Source organism: Trichomycterus rosablanca, chromosome 5 (assembly GCF_030014385.1).
Source record: "Trichomycterus rosablanca isolate fTriRos1 chromosome 5, fTriRos1.hap1, whole genome shotgun sequence".
NCBI lineage: Eukaryota > Metazoa > Chordata > Actinopteri > Siluriformes > Trichomycteridae > Trichomycterus > Trichomycterus rosablanca.
The window spans coordinates 32,474,600-32,491,384 of record NC_085992.1 but is presented as its reverse complement, the minus strand read 5'-3'; the positions used below and the strand labels follow the sequence as shown (position 1 = coordinate 32,491,384).

The 16,785-nt window shown below is 40.2% G+C and overlaps 1 protein-coding gene across 1 annotated transcript in view; it reads left to right on the top strand.

The window, feature by feature from the left end:
* The first annotated feature begins 612 nt into the window (after positions 1-612).
* akt3a (v-akt murine thymoma viral oncogene homolog 3a) overlaps positions 613-16,785 on the top strand; it is a 147,428-nt gene continuing 131,255 nt past the window's right edge. The window contains exons 1-2 of the mRNA XM_062995058.1: positions 613-717; positions 15,074-15,439. Coding sequence (XP_062851128.1) covers positions 15,394-15,439 — 46 coding nt within the window. The 5' untranslated portion in view covers positions 613-717; positions 15,074-15,393. The remainder of the gene's footprint in view (positions 718-15,073; positions 15,440-16,785) is intronic.

The following is a 16,785-nucleotide window of genomic DNA, read 5'->3' as shown; positions in this document are numbered from 1 at the left end:
CTGCTAGTTATACCATGTATGACCTGTATGTGACAAATGAAACTTTGAAATTTATTATGATTTTTTTGTGATTACAGTAGAATTTGGGCTCCTGTGTTCACAAAGTAAACTGTAACTGTGTATTTTTTTTCTCCTGTACCACAGCATCACAATATTAAACCCATTTCACAAAAATCTGTCATGTTTTATTTGTGAGCAGCAAAGATCAAGTTAAAGTGAGAGTCTTTAGTGGACATGTAAAATATAATTAGCCATGGTAATGTAAACAAGTCAGCCCAGCTGTTTTCACATGCTGCTTTCTCAGCTTTATTATAAACTTTAATTGCATTGTTTCAGCAAATCTGAGTTATTGTCATTTAATTATTCCACATCATTTGCAATTAAATTGTGACCAGTACATCTTTAAAGAAAAACACTGAATATGAGGTGTTGTTAGTGTTAACGTCAAGCAGAGGTGCCATACACACATCTCTTATCAGTACGGATAATCTCGCGAGAGTTTGAATGGTGGAACCAGAGGTGGGCGGGGCTAGACGGACCTGCCGTGGACGGGATGAGATCAAGCGGCCAGAGAGCAGCTCGGCCTTGGCAGTGACGTCACGAGGCTTCCTGAAAGTCAACAACAGTATAAGCGGTGTGCAGAAAGCGATCGAAGAGCGCGCGGGGGGTCCGGGACTGCCAGCATCACTAACAACAACATCACTGCTGTTTGTTTTGGTCAGTAGCCTCTTTACAAATACAGCTCGGCTCTGTTTTTGTTTGTGCTTCATGCTGCATGTGTAATCATGTATAATGAGCGTGGAGGATCCGCGCTGTGTGTTTGTGCGGGTTGTAAAAAGGGGAACCTAGAGACAGGTGGACGTTATGTGAATGCATGTTGAACCACCGTATGTTCTGGGAGTTTAGATCGTGATGGTGATGGTGATGATGAAGTGGAACAGTGTGGATCGAACCTTGCAGCATGCATCACAGCTTGTACGCATGTCGAGGATGTGCAGATATGATGCAGCATGGATGCTGCGAGCTGAGTAATAAGCAGGTGCAGAGGAGGTGCAGTTATCTGATTCAGCTCTGTTGTTTGTTTATATAGCGTTTGTTCTAGAATGAACAGCCTCCAACAAACACTCCATTTCAGTGTTTTCAACCATTGTGCTGGTTTATAGTGATATTAAGCCATTTGTTTGCTGTCACACCTGCAGCACTGAGACAACAATAACAATTAGCATACTCGCATTGTTTCAGTAACACGTATACAGCAGCACAGCAATGCTATTACCTCGTATCGTTTGCACAAAAGAAACAAAATAGCATAATATGTTGTTTTACTTTATCAGATAAGCATTATTTTTTTAGATAGTAAACCACGTATTTGCAGTGACACCCGTAGTAGTTGTGGTGCTGTTTTGTTTTGGTGTGCAGCGTGTGAGTGAGTGACTGCATTCATTACACTGTTTACATCCGTGTTTACTCGGGCGTCGCGCCCCTGCCTGATGTAACTTCTCCAATACAATAACAAACACGCTTAGATAGCTGGCCTTTTCAGCCGTGACTCCACTGTTTTGATACTAAATATCTGGAAACCACCGGCGACTCGTGTAGCACCTGCTACTGCAACCATTACACCACACTAACGGAATGTGGATCATTCCATCCTAACTACGGTTGCCAACTTTCAGAACTGGAAATAAGGAACACCCTGGGCTGGCGGGTTGGCTGAGGGCATAGGGTGGGGGGTGTTATGGTAGGTGTTTACCTGGGCGGGATCTAAGGGCGGTTGGGGTAGGCGGTTAGGGTTGCACCTATAAAAATATAATGGGTCTTACATAATCCATCTTCACACTGACATGCAGCTCCGGGTTCTGGACTGCGTTGCTTAGGGGGGCAGTGAGAAAATCTGGGGGGTGCTGCCCACCCCAGCACCCCCATAGCACTGGCCCTGCTTGTGTTACTTTAGTTTCGGCTTAAGCCGAAAAAATATGCGCGATGCGCTCTGCCCACTGCGCTACTCAAACAACGGTGTATTAAATAGGTTGTTATGCTGCGCACACACGGCATCACAAAGACTACAACTGAACACTACTTAAAATAATAACCAGACGCTTTCTTATTTCCACGACAGCAGCAGTTTCCTTCTGTTTCATACATATCGGCCTGTCTCAGTCTAATCTGCAGCATTTCTCTCCCATCGATAAAAATACGGAACAAAGTGCGTCCCGTATCAGTTCAATAGTTTCCAAATAAGGAATGATTCTGTATTTTAATCCTAACAGTGCATTCGCACCCACAACATTTGAAGTGTTTCGGCCACAACATTTACTAACAAGTGTATTAAATAATGTATATAAAGGACATATATGCTTTCAAGTTTGCAGCAACAGTTTAGGGAAGCCCCTGTGTAAAAAAGCAAGGTGTGCCCTGACCTCAGCCTCACTGAACAGCTTTGGAATGAACTGGCAAGTCGTAGCCTAGTGGTTAAGGTACTGGACTAGTGATCAGAAATCAGTAATGTAAATGTAAACTGGGATGTCAACTGAGACTTTCTTGACGAACATTAGTGCCCAGCCATACAAACGCTCTTTTGACTGAATGGACACATTCCCAAAGACATACTTCAAAATCTTCAAAAGCCTTCTCAGAAAAGTGGCTGTCATTATAGCTGGAAAGAGCCCATAGAGGTCACTCATTTTAATATAATTTATTTTTGAAATGCAATGCTAACAAGCTAATGGTGTCCAAATATTTTTGGCCACATAGTGTGCTTGTGGTGCATCCACCGGAATGTGTAATGTGGTCAGACAAAACAAAATTTTTTAGCAGTAATGCAGCTTGTTATATTTGGAGAAAGATAAGGCTGTATTATGATTACCATACTCACAGTGAAGAATGGAGATGGGAGCATATTGATGCGGGGTTACATCTCTGCAAACTTTACTGGAGCATTACATATCATTGAAGGAAAGATGACTGGAGGAATGTACCAGAACATGTTAGAGGTGAATTTAAGATGCATGGAAATAGAGGGTGAAGGTTCTTGCATGTTCTGGTCTTTGGTTTTCTGTGGTTTGTCTAAATACGTTTCCTCCTATCAATTGGGGTTTTAAGTAGATCTTGGTTAATGTCTGTAATGCATCCTTTTTTAATTTCATTTTCATGTTTTACCACCACTTATTCCCTGTCAGGGTCAGGTTTTCCCTGAATCAATGGTTTCAATGCAGTAACACACACTGGACAGGACACCAATCCATCTCGTGGCCTTGGCCATCCCACAGCGCCTCAGACATAGCCAATCATGTCTGTATGTAGATGCCTGCTGGCTGATAGCACCACTGGGGATTTGAACCCTGGATCCTAGAGGTAGCATATTTTATTGCTGTGCTATCTGAGCTCCTATAATACATACTTGTTTGTTCATATTTATGAACATTCACTTACTCTAGGCTTTTGTAAAATACAATGTATAAAGATTGTAATTTCCACTTCATCATTTAAATAGATGACACAAATGTTGGTTAACTTATTTATACCTTTGCTAAAACTGTTCCACCTTGTCAAAGGAATTATGTAGAACAGTTTAACTCTTAGTATTAACTAGCATTAAAATACTGGAATAATTTTGTTCTATACAAACTGTGTGATCTGCTGCAGCTTTGCTATATACCAGTTCTGTTATATTGGCTATGAAATGAACCGAGGGCTGGTGTTATTATGCTGAACAAGCTTTATGAGGTCTGTAAACATGCCCATATAATTTTGCTAGAGCATAAAAAGGTCGGTGCTTAATGTGATACAGTGCCGTGTGTTTGCATAACTTGGTATTTTTTTACTACATGTTATTAAATCAAAAATGATAATGAAATCAAGGATTAAATAATGTAGGCATATGAGCATGGCAGTAAGGGTTTTAATAATGAACTGCCTGCTGTGGTTGTAAGTCTGGCCTTTATAGATGCTCTTTTCCTCCAACACATTTCTTTGCACTAGTTACTTAGACATGTCCATTTCCCTTTGAATGCATTGTTGACTTCCTTCCATGCACAATGCCCATGCAGGTCGAAAAGGACTTAGATACATCCCCTTCAACATTAGCTATTGGTTTCTTTTATTCAGCAGTGGAATCTTCTGGCATACAGATTTTGGAAGGCTTTTTACAAGATATTGGAGTGTACCTGTGGGAATTTGGAAATTTAAACCCATTCAGTCAATAAACATTAATAAGCTTAGACCGATGCTTGACAAGAAGGCCTGGCTTGGCATAACCAATTATCACTCACTCACTCACTTTCTTAACTCACTCACTCACTTTCTTAATCAGGGTTGCTGGGGGGAGGGGGTGCTGGATCCTAGCCCAGCTTTTCAATGGGTGCAATTCCTCTATAGGGCAATTCAGTGTCTCCAATTAACCTGACTGTATGTTTTTGGACTGTGGGAGGAAACCCACGCAGACACAGAGAGAACATGCAAACTCCACACTGGAAGGACCCGGGCCGCCCCGCCTAGGGATCGCACCCAGGACCTTCTTGCTGTGAGGCGACAGTGCTACCCACCGAGTCACCATGCCGCCCTAACCAATTATCAGTTCATCCTAAAGTTGTTCAGTGGGATTAAGGTCAGGGCTCTGTGCAGGCTTTGGAATTTCTCTACACCAAGTTCAAGAGGCTTTATTGTCATTTCAGCTATATACAAATACATGTTAAAACAGAACAATGTTTCCCCAGGATCATGGTGCAACACAGATCACAAGAGTAAACAACACATTATATACAGTGCCAATAAAACAGTACAATCAATACAAAGCACATTTCTCACATAAAAAGTAAATGGAACGGGAGCAAAATACACTACTGGACCAAGTAGTGACTCTCTTTGTATTTGGATGGCAGAGCAGTTCTGCTTTCAGTTTATATCAGGGATATGAATATGAAAGTGTGTAAGTGAGTGTTTGAATTATGGCTGTGGCAGATGAGCGGAACTCCTTCGAGACCTCAGACATCCACATCCTGCAGCTTTCATTCAGAACATTCTCATTTCCTCCATTCTGGTTAGCAAGCAAGGCTTTTGCTGTAGTGAGTGTGACTTCACCACACGCACTGATTGACTGCTGCACATCCGCTTCTCATTCAGATATTCATTCATTCATCTGCAGTTTACTAAGTGTGCTGCAGGTTGATTGTTTTTAGACATAGATCAGTGTGAGGACAGAGGCTCTTTGGGACTGAAGCCAAATTGAATTTTGTCACATGATGAATCGAGGCTTTGGCATGTGGAACAGAGTGTAACAGTAGTACTGCTGACTTTTTTCATGTGATTTTCAGTCCAAAAAGAAGAGAATTTTTGTTTTAGCAAACTGCCTGTTCCTTTTTTTTTTATCTAACCAGACACATAACCAGTGTTTGGCAATAAAAGGAGTTCTTGTTTTTACAATTCTCATTTTTTATATAAATGGACATTTCTGTACATACATTACCAGCAATTGGCAGATCATGTTGTTTAGAGAAAATTAGTTGATACTGTCTCATACCATGCACTATTGTACCAATGATATGTTATATTATTCCACTGCCAATTATGTCATTTATATTGTAAAACACTATGCAGTGTGGTGCTAGGGTGGCACAGCAGTCTATTACACTAGCCCACAACTGCTGAGGTTCAAACTCGGAACCTGCTGCTATCTGCCAGCCAGGCGTTTACACAGACATGATTGGCTATTTCTGGTGGGGTGGGTGGCTGGCTGAAGCCCTGCGATGGATTGGCACCATGTCCAGTAGTATTCTTGCCTTGCGCCCATTGTTTTCCACTGTAACTTGACCTGCTATCCTGACCTGGATAAAGCGCTGATGAAAATGAATTGGGTGTTATTGTACATAAGTGTTTTGTTCATTTTAGACAAATTTGCAGGCTAACTTGTGCTTAATTAATTAGTCACAGGTGTAAACAAGTGGGATTTCAGGGGTCTTAAATATATTTAGGTGTGATTTATTCAGTGGGATCCAAGTCAAGACTTATGGCATATCCATATTGTGCTTAAGCTTCAGATTACAGACTGATGGCTGGACATTGTCCTTCAAGGTCTTCTGGTAGAAAGCTAAATTCATGGTTCCACAGGTTGCACCCAGAACTTCATTAGCCAAAAAGCTCCTTTCATTTTTATTGAATCGTCAGTCCACAGAATATTCTACCTAAAGTTTTGGGGTTCATCAAGTTTTTAGCAAAGTGAGACTAGCCTTGCAACTCTCCCGTGGATACAGTTTAGACTCAGAGTTAGAGTCTTTTTCTGATCATGATATCCTGACCACGACACAGTACTTTAATATTCATCTTTTGTGGCTCTTCTGTTGACTTGAATAGAGAGATTTTGTTAGAGCAACCACTTTTGGGAATATTTACTACTCTTCCAGGTTCTCGGCACTGGAAGATAATTGTTTTTACTTGGATTTCTAAAGTCACATAGCTGTTTGATTCTTTCCAGACCAATATATTACACTAACTTACTTTCTTTTGGAAATGTCTTTTGATTGCGAAGTGCTGCTTCTAGAGACTTCTAAGCCTGCTTCAAATTGCTGGAAGGTTTTTTAATTCAACGAAGCTAGCAGTAATTAAACCGGGGTATCTCTAGTGAAATCAAACCCAGATATTAATTAAATTTGATTAACTGGTTGTTGGATTAAATATCTAAGGCCATGTTTTTGTCCACACAGGGCCATAGGGCTTCGTGCTATAAATGAAACAATTGTTTAAAACTGTATTTGTGTTTACTCATGCTATTGTTGACAAATATCAGAAAAGGGGACCATCCTTTTTTTACTGCTCAGAACCTGCTCAGAGGGTTATGTGGGGGAGACCGACACAAAACTTCAAACTGCCAATCCACTAACAAAAAGAAAACAAACAGTTGCGATTTGCTTCTGTAAAGTCTTGAGTAACAACCTGTCAAGAGGTTTCTTTGTTTCGAGAATTAACAGATCTGGTTAGAGGTTCCGCTGTTCGGAAATGGACATGTAAAAAAAATCTGATTTAAAAAAATGGTCTCATATTACTGGAGCCTTACTTCCTTTCATAAGTGCATCCTCAAATGGATTTGGAGAAACATGACAGGATGGCACTCACGAGGGCACGATTTCTCATCTGGCTTTGCTGGCTTCTTGCGCTGAGTAATTTGATGCTAGACTGATGAGAGAATAGAAAAAGGAAACCTCAGTACATTTACCCTGCTTGAATAAAGGACGAATAAATGAATGACCCTTCAGAAACCTGCCAGCACTTATTTAAAGGTGCATAATGCATGTGTGTGATCCGTCAATGAACTGGCAACCTGTCAAGGTTATGGACCCACTGTGACTCACAATAAAGCAGCTACTGAGGATGAATAAATAAACTATTGGATGAATTATTTGCATGTTCAGTTGTAAAGTTGGCTGAGAACAAAGTTGTATTTTGAGTGAGACTAAGCTCACTTTAAAATTCAACATCTAGCCTCATTGCTAACATCTGTAAAGTTTTGCCTTGGATATAAAACTGTCCTCTGAACTTCACAGTGGAAGATGTAGGCTGTGTGAATTCCCATTATCATCCAGTCATTCATCCATTCATAATATGATGATAAATAGGTGGGAGGAAAGACCTGCAGCATGCAGGTTTACAGCTGCAGGTTGATGGTTTTGATATCAGTTGAACTAAGCTTGTTGGCTATCAGTGGCTGGAAGAGCTATGATTGAATGCTTTGGGTTGCTATGAGAGGGAGAGAGCTGCGGGTGTAAAAGAGAAGGTAAGGACCCAGATGAAATATTTCCATCACCGCTTCGCCATACAGATGAGGGCAACGGATCAGGATGAGTCATGACTGTCTCCGGCTATAAAATGTACCGGTGTCTGACAACTTTAAATATGTTATGCTCATTGAACCCAAGCTTGCTGTAGGTAGAGATGCCATTTAAATGATGTGTATGGGCAGTCAGTGCCTTCCATTATATATGGGCCTTCAAAGAGCTTACATAAGAGTCCTTGGTGAATGAGCCAAAGGCCTGAGTTGTGCATTATTTCATCTGTATTGTAATATATAAATGTATTTCATTTTTCAATATGTTTCCTAAAGCTAGAACAATTTGTATACTTTTAATGATACTTTGTTAAGAGGTAGGCATGCATAGTATATATGCTTAATTTTACCATTTTTGCTAAATGAATATTGAAACAGTGGGGGGGGGGGATTGAATTTTTAAACTGTCAGATGCAAAATTGTTACTGTTACTAGTAAGTGGAAACCATACAACGTGGCATTTGTATGTCATAAAAAGAACAAAAGGTAAAGACTTTGAACTTAAAGTAACATGATGACTTAAAACATTTCATCTATCACCTCACCATTGTAATGCTCCTTCAGTACTTGCTCAGATTATCTGTGACATAATAATACTTTTTAATTTCTTTTGTGGTGAACATACAAGGGATATTCAAAAAGTTTCCGCACTTTTATAGTTTCATTGGAAACGGTGAGGGCGGGAGGAGGAGTAATTGGTCGTGTCTGAGAGACTGAGAGAGAGCTTATAGTCCGGATTTAGCGCCATCTGATTTACACCTTTATGGACCGTTCAAAGAAGCTTTAAGAGGAAGAAGATTTTCATGTAATGATACGGTACATAAGTGGCTACCCGCTCAACCAAAAACTTTTTTTGCTGATGGCATTAAAAAGTCAGTACGATGCTGGGAAAAATGCATTGGAAGTAGGGCTGGACGATATGGTTAAAATTTATATCACGATTTAACTCCTAATTTCGGTCGATACGATACGAAAACTGCCAGGAACACCAACATTAAAAGGCTGCACCTGCGCACCTCTGAAAAATTTATTTGCAAAGTCTATGAAATCTCACCCTTTACAACTACATAATATTTTAGAAATAATAATAATAATAATACAAATAAATTAGCTTTCACCTTTTACTTGTATTCAGCATTTGTATACAGACAAAAACACGACATCATTCTCAAATTAACATAAGCTTTGACAATATATAATATAATATATTAACATATGTCTTAACCAGAGGTGGAAAGAGTACTAAAATATTGTACTCAAGTAAAAGTACTATTACTTTAATGAATTTTTACTTAAGTACGAGTAAAGTTACTAGTCTAAAAATCTACTCAAGTAAAAGGTAACTCATTTAAAATGTACTCAGAGTAAACGTTACTTAGTTACTTTATTAACAGCAGGGGGGGGTCTCTTCTGTGTAATGCAAACAGGACAAGTGGATATAAATCTCACAATAGTTGTTTTTAATTCAAATATAATAGAAGAAACATGTTGATACAACATTTAAAACATTTAGGGGTGTGTAATGTGTCATTTTAGTCCCATAAAACTTTTTTAAACTGTATAACCACTAGTGATGTGTCGTAGAATTATTTGAATCTATTGAACGGCCCTTTAAACTGAAATAAAGGAATCGATTCGCGCTTTATGTATATATATATATATATATATATATATATATATATATATATATATATACGGCTCTTTAAAAGGAACCGAGACAAAAGATCCGACTCCCCGTCGCAGAATTCACTGCAGCAGTTTCCCAGACGCTATCTCTTTAGCGTTTATTATTTTACTCAGTAACGGATCTTATTTAAAATGTAGCGAATTACAATTCTTAATACAAAACATACTTAAGTAAAAGTAAAATTACAGGCTGTGAAATCACAAAAAACAAAAAAGTACACTCAATTACAGTAACGCGAGTAAATGTAATTCGATACTTTCCACCTCTGGTCTTAACTAACTTTAATCCACAACATGGACTGATTATTAATGTAAACATTTTCGAACAAAAGTGCTCAACCAGGATAAAGAATATAAAAAGTGCTTAAGAGTTGCTGCAGAATTTGCTGCAGCAGATGTTGTGCTTAAAGAATACAGAAAAAAAGGGCTAGTCTTTCCTCTCTTATCAACTATTTCTACTGCTTCTTTTTTAACTGTGGATGCTCGTTCACTCACAGCTGTTGAACTCATTTAGCCGCTAATATCCACCGTGTTGTAGCGGAGTGTAATCAGAGCGGTAACGCTGAGCACTGGCTTCGTGCACTGTGGCGTACGTCATCACTCACTGACGTAATGCATATCGATCAAATTTGTTTAAAAATGATATCACCGTTATTGAAACATTTTCTATCGCGATATACAGTGTATCACAAAAGTGAGTACACCCCTCACATTTCTGCAGATATTTAAGTATATCTTTTCATGGGACAACACTGACAAAATGACACTTTGACACAATGAAAAGTAGTCTGTGTGCAGCTTATATAACAGTGTAAATTTATTCTTCCCTCAAAATAACTCAATATACAGCCATTAATGTCTAAACCACCGGCAACAAAAGTGAGTACACCCCTAAGAGACTACACCCCTAAATGTCCAAATTGAGCACTGCTTGTCATTTTCCCTCCAAAATGTCATGTGACTCGTTAGTGTTACTAGGTCTCAGGTGTGCATAGGGAGCAGGTGTGTTCAATTTAGTAGTACAGCTCTCACACTCTCTCATACTGGTCACTGAAAGTTCCAACATGGCACCTCATGGCAAAGAACTCTCTGAGGATCTTAAAAGACGAATTGTTGCGCTACATGAAGATGGCCAAGGCTACAAGAAGATTGCCAACACCCTGAAACTGAGCTGCAGCACAGTGGCCAAGATCATCCAGCGTTTTAAAAGAGCAGGGTCCACTCAGAACAGACCTCGCGTTGGTCGTCCAAAGAAGCTGAGTGCACGTGCTCAGCATCACATCCAACTGCTGTCTTTGAAAGATAGGCGCAGGAGTGCTGTCAGCATTGCTGCATAGATTGAAAAGGTGGGGGGTCAGCCTGTCAGGGCTCAGACCATACGCCGCACACTACATCAAATTGGTCTGCATGGCTGTCACCCCAGAAGGAAGCCTCTTCTGAAGTCTCTACACAAGAAAGCCCACAAACAGTTTGCTGAAGACATGTCAACAAAGGACATGGATTACTGGAACCATGTCCTATGGTCTGATGAGACCAAGATTAATTTGTTTGGTTCAGATGGTCTCAAGCATGTATGGCGGCAATCAGGTGAGGAGTACAAAGATAAGTGTGTCATGCCTACAGTCAAGCATGGTGGTGGGAATGCCATGGTCTGGGGCTGCATGAGTGCAGCAGGTGTTGGGGAGTTACATTTCATTGAGGGACACATGAACTCCAATATGTACTGTGAAATACTGAAGCAGAGCATGATCCCCTCCCTCCGGAAACTGGGTCGCAGGGCAGTGTTCCAGCATGATAATGACCCCAAACACACCTCTAAGACGACCACTGCTTTATTGAAGAGGCTGAGGGTAAAGGTGATGGACTGGCCAAGCATGTCTCCAGACCTAAACCCAATAGAACATCTTTGGGGCATCCTCAAGCGGAAGGTGGAGGAGCGCAAAGTCTCGAATATCCGCCAGCTCCGTGATGTCGTCATGGAGGAGTGGAAAAGCATTCCAGTGGCAACCTGTGAAGCTCTGGTAAACTCCATGCCCAGGAGAGTTAAGGCAGTTCTGGGAAATAATGGTGGCCACACAAAATATTGACACTTGAGAAACTTTCACTAAGGGGTGTACTCACTTTTGTTGCCGGTGGTTTAGACATTAATGGCTGTATATTGAGTTATTTTGAGGGAAGAATAAATTTACACTGTTATATAAGCTGCACACAGACTACTTTTCATTGTGTCAAAGTGTCATTTTGTCAGTGTTGTCCCATGAAAAGATATACTTAAATATCTGCAGAAATGTGAGGGGTGTACTCACTTTTGTGATACACTGTATATCGATATCGAATTATTGTCCAGCACTAATTGGAAGGTGACAATGTAGAAAAGTGATATAATTTGCTTTTCAAATTCTTAATAAATAGAGTTTAAAAAGTGCGGAAACTTTTTAAAGAACTCTCGTAAATCTCTAGAACATCCAGGCTTCTAGACTTTGTCTTGTGGACACTTTTTTTTAGCTTAACAGGTTTTCTAGGACCTTGGTAGTTAAAACAAAGCCTTATGCGTGAGTAGTTTTTAGAAATACCTTCAGTTAAAATGAGTTGTTGTTTACATTGACTATAAATCTTCACATCATTTTGGCTATACAGTGTATTTATTTTATGCTATGAACTGTATACATAAATCATATATTTAGAATCTCTTGGTACTTTATGGAGTTTATGGAGTCATGATGTCATGTAGCCCAACATGGTTTCTAGAACCTCGGTAATTAAAACATTCCCAAGTCCTTATGTGTGAGTAGTTTTTAAAAATGCATTTAGTTAAAATGAGTTGATAGTTGTACTTGCTGTTTACTGATATTGACTACAAATCTCCACATTATTTTGATTATATAGTGTATTTATTTTATGCTATAAACTGTATACATAAATCTACACCAATAGACAGTTCTGGTGCCCATTTAAAGCTACGCTGATTGGAAGATTTTTTTAGACCTACTACAGGCTCTTTTTAGTGTCCTTAACTGAACCCAACATAATTATAACTCATCATCATGAAAATATGGTTGAACATTCCAGTCAGGTCACGACAACAGCCCTGATGCTTTAGAGTTTAGACTGACCTCGTAAGAGCTTCCTGCAGCAAATCAAAGAACAATAAGCTCATTAATGTGTATTTGGTCCACTGCAGAATCTTTATCATCTTAATAGCAGATTAAGGTTATAACAGGACCTAGCTCAGAGAGCTAACAGCCCTCACTTGTCAGAGTTCTGCAGAGGGTTTGCAGCATTGCAGCTAAACTCAGAATTGCTATTTTGTATTAAGATTCTAAATCACTTTTTTAAATTTGGGAATAAATTGGTAATTAGTCACAAAGTTGCTTACAGGTTTCTGTTGTTGGAAGTAGTGTTTTGGGACTAGTTAGAGAATTAGCTTTTGCTAATGGTGCAGACTTGCCTTTGCTTTTCTGTTCCTCATCACTGCCTTTTACATTTTTTTTAATTCCACTTTGAATAGTTTTTGAGATTTCTTCTGGTTGAGAGGGTTTTATAACTGTTAGTAGTTACAACCAGTAATATTATAACTAGATCTACATACACACACACACACACACACACACACACACACACACACACACACACACACACGTTCCTCAGCAATCATGCAGTAATTTATGCAGTAATGAATCCAAATATGAGGAACTGAAGATATAAAAAACATTAATAATAGTGTCTTTATGGGAAGGTTTTATAACTGCAGATGTTATAAAACATTAGGACAACTACATTACAGCTGATAACTCAGAAATATGTATGAAATAATACGTATGTTAGTTAGATATATGCTCATACACAAATGACTAAATATTCATAGAAAAAAAACACCAGAGCGGATATGCATGGTACATAGCTGGATCAGACAGGTAGTGGTTGTTAGTCCTGTGCTAAGGAACGAGCTGAAAAGACACAGTAAAGTCCATGTCATTGCTTGGTTTAGCAGTGGATTAAACAAAGGTTAGTTTAGTTCCATGTAGCTAGCAAACAATGCATTTTTCAGAGATCCTAAACACCAAAGACCATACAGACATTAGACCATCAACACTGCGAAGAGACACCTTAGTAAAGGTTTGCTTTTACCAAGGAAAGCTGCATTATATGTACAGAGGCTGCGCTATGTCCATTTCATATATTAACATGTTGCATTTACCTGTTTCGAAAAAGTCAGTTGGGTGGCTCGGTAGATAGCACTGTCGCCTTAAAGCAAGAAGGTTCCAGGTTTGATTCCCAGGTGGAGCGGTCTGGGTCCTTTCTGTGTGAAGTTTGCATGTTCTCCCCGTGTCTATGTGGGTTTTCTCCAGGTGTTCCGGTTTCCTCCCACAGTCCAAAGGCATGCAGTCAGGTTAACTGGAGCTACAAAAAATTGCTCTAGGTGTGTGTGTGTGTGTGTGTTTGCCCTGTGATTGACTGGCAACCTGTCGGGGTGTTTCCTACCTTTTAATTAAATTAAATCAGACAATGACTAAATGAATAAAAAGTCTCTCAGATCCAGGTTCTATGAATCACAGAGTTTATATGTAAACATACACAGCTGCAGTACTGAAAATAAAATATTAATTAATGTATTTAATTAACAAATTAACAATGAAAGTTACCCTGCAGGGCGGCACTGTGGCTCACAGCAAGAAGGTCCTGGGTTCGATCCCCAGGCGGGGTGGTCCGGGTCCTTTCTGTGTGGAGTTTCCTCCCACAGTCCAAAAACATGCAGTCAGGTTAATTGGAGACACTGAATTGCCCTACAGGTGTGTGTGTGTGTGTGTGTATGTGTGTCTTCCCTGCGATGGACTGGCGCCCCGTTCAGGGTGTTACTGTGTGCCTTGCGCCCATTGTAAAGCTGGGATAGGCTCCAGCACCCCCGCGACCCTAATTGGATAAGCGGTTATGAAAGTGAGTGAGTGAGTTACCCTGCACTATTTGATACTGCCATTACAGAAATAAGCAAAACCTTAAGTGAAAGTTTTTCTTATTTAAATGCATTTTTTTTACTATTGCTTTTAATGCTTAAAAATTACTTTTTGTAATTTACTTTTGTAGAATTTAGCCTTAAGGTTAAATGCTTGTGCACTGATGTCTTTTGCAGTGATAATACTTTTTAATTAGGGGCAGCTGTAGCCTAGTGGTTAAAGTACTGGACTAGTAAGCATAAGGTTGCTGGTTCAAACCCCACCACTGCCAGGTTGCCACTGTTGGGTCTTTGACCCTCAGATGCTCAGACTGTATACTGCAAGTCGCTTTGGATAAAAAGCGTCTGCTAAATGCCAAAAATGTAAATTTATTAATAAGAATGTAATGAAATGTAAATCTTTCTTCTTACTATATGCCAATGCAAAAAGATCTAGAGATGCAAATGCATCATGAACCTTGCATATTGAGTGAGACGGGTAATGTGTGGTGCTGAGATGGACCAGGAGGCTTGTTTTTTCATTCTTGTTTGTCAGTGGAGGAAGAATTTTGGTGAAAAAAGGGGGGTTTGGGAAAGAAGACTAAAAAATTCTTGCTTTCCATTTTTTGTGTTTGTTCTAGGCTGAGTCACTGCTGAGGAGTGGGAAGGTCTGAAAAGTGTGATAGTGAGAGAGACACCAGAGGGAGGGGGATAGCCTGCTCCATAACAGCTTCCACCAGAGAGAGAGACTCAAGAAAGGCACAACGAGGAAAAGCGACGGTGAGAAAGAGCGCATCAGAGAGCACGAGAGGGAGAGCTCCACGCAGGGAGGGAGCGAGACGCTGACCCCTCCCCTCCCCTCGTCCTCTCCTCTCCTCCGTTTCCCCCCCACCCCACCTCCCTCCTCGATCGTTCCGGAGCTGGCGTGTTGGAGCGGAGAGCACACCCTGACGGAGGCATCATGAGCGATGTCACTATCGTCAAAGAAGGCTGGGTGCAAAAGAGGGGTAAGCGTCTGGCCGGTCTCTGTGTGCTCGATTTAACTAATGGGCTTGGCTGCAAGTGTGAACGTGAGAGTGTGAGAGTGTCTCTGGGGATGGAATCCTCTGCCCTGGGTGGGCTCTGCTGCTGTAGTATGCCACAGCATGGCTTCAGTCATAATATGCTTGTGTATGCCAGACAGCAGCACCATGTTTGTATGTATGTACGTTCGTGTGTGTGTGTGTGTGTGTGTGTGTGTGTGTGTTTGTGTGGTGGTGGGGGGGGGTTACTATGTAGACATCACTATAGAGTGAACACACGTGCAAATTTGTGACTGTGTAAGCGGTTGTCACTCATGTCTAGATACATATACGTACACTAATAGTGAGTCTGATGCTGGGAGTTGATTCTCATAGTAGAACATGGTCTGGGTGATGGTACTGTTTGTAATATTGTTTTAAAATATTTTACGCTTGTTTGGCTGTATTTCTAGGCTAAAAATGTAAACACATCCATATACAGGTACTGCATAATGTTAATGTGACAAGTTCCAGACCTAAAGTAAGAGTGCCCATCAGGACCACACTGCTGTAGCTGCACTGTCTGAGTTTAAGCTGGCATATTTTATTATGGCAGGGATGTGACCCTGTTGCACTGATTTTTTTCCTGGTTGTACTTCTTTCTGTCCATCAATCCTTATGTACAGGGTAAGGGCCTGTCCTTGTTTTACATGCAATGGTGCACCCTCTTCTATAACAATGAAACCAAGTTATTTAATTATAAGTTTTTTATGGATTATTATTGCTTGCTTGTTATAAACAGGTGACACTTTAAAAGAAAACCCCGTGGCGTGCAGTGTATAAAAAACGCAACACAGACCTTGTTGACCTTGAATTAGGACCACGATGTTTCTAATTAAGACACATGGTGGCTTGGTGGGTAGCACTGTTGCCTCACAGCAAAAAGGTCCTGGGTTCGATTCCCAGGCGGAGCGGTCCGGGTCCTTTCTGTGTGGAGTTTGCATGTTCTCCCTGTGTTTGCGTGGGTTTTCTCCGGGAGCTCCGGTTTCCTCCCATAGTCCAAAGACATGCAAGTGAGGTGAATTAGAGATACAAAATTGTCTGTGACTGTGACTGTAACGAGTAATTACCTGTTCTGTCATGAATGTAACCAAAGAGTGTTAAACATGTTAAAATCCTAATAAATAAATATTAAGGCACAGCTGGAATGTGCTTCAGTCACAAGGCCAGTGTTTCAATAGGAACTGTGACTTAAGTGACATCTGCATTTGGTTCTATAGAAAAAGTTACTAAGTAAATAGTGTTTGCATTAAGATAGGGTTAAAAACTACATTTAGTAAGTGTGATCATGC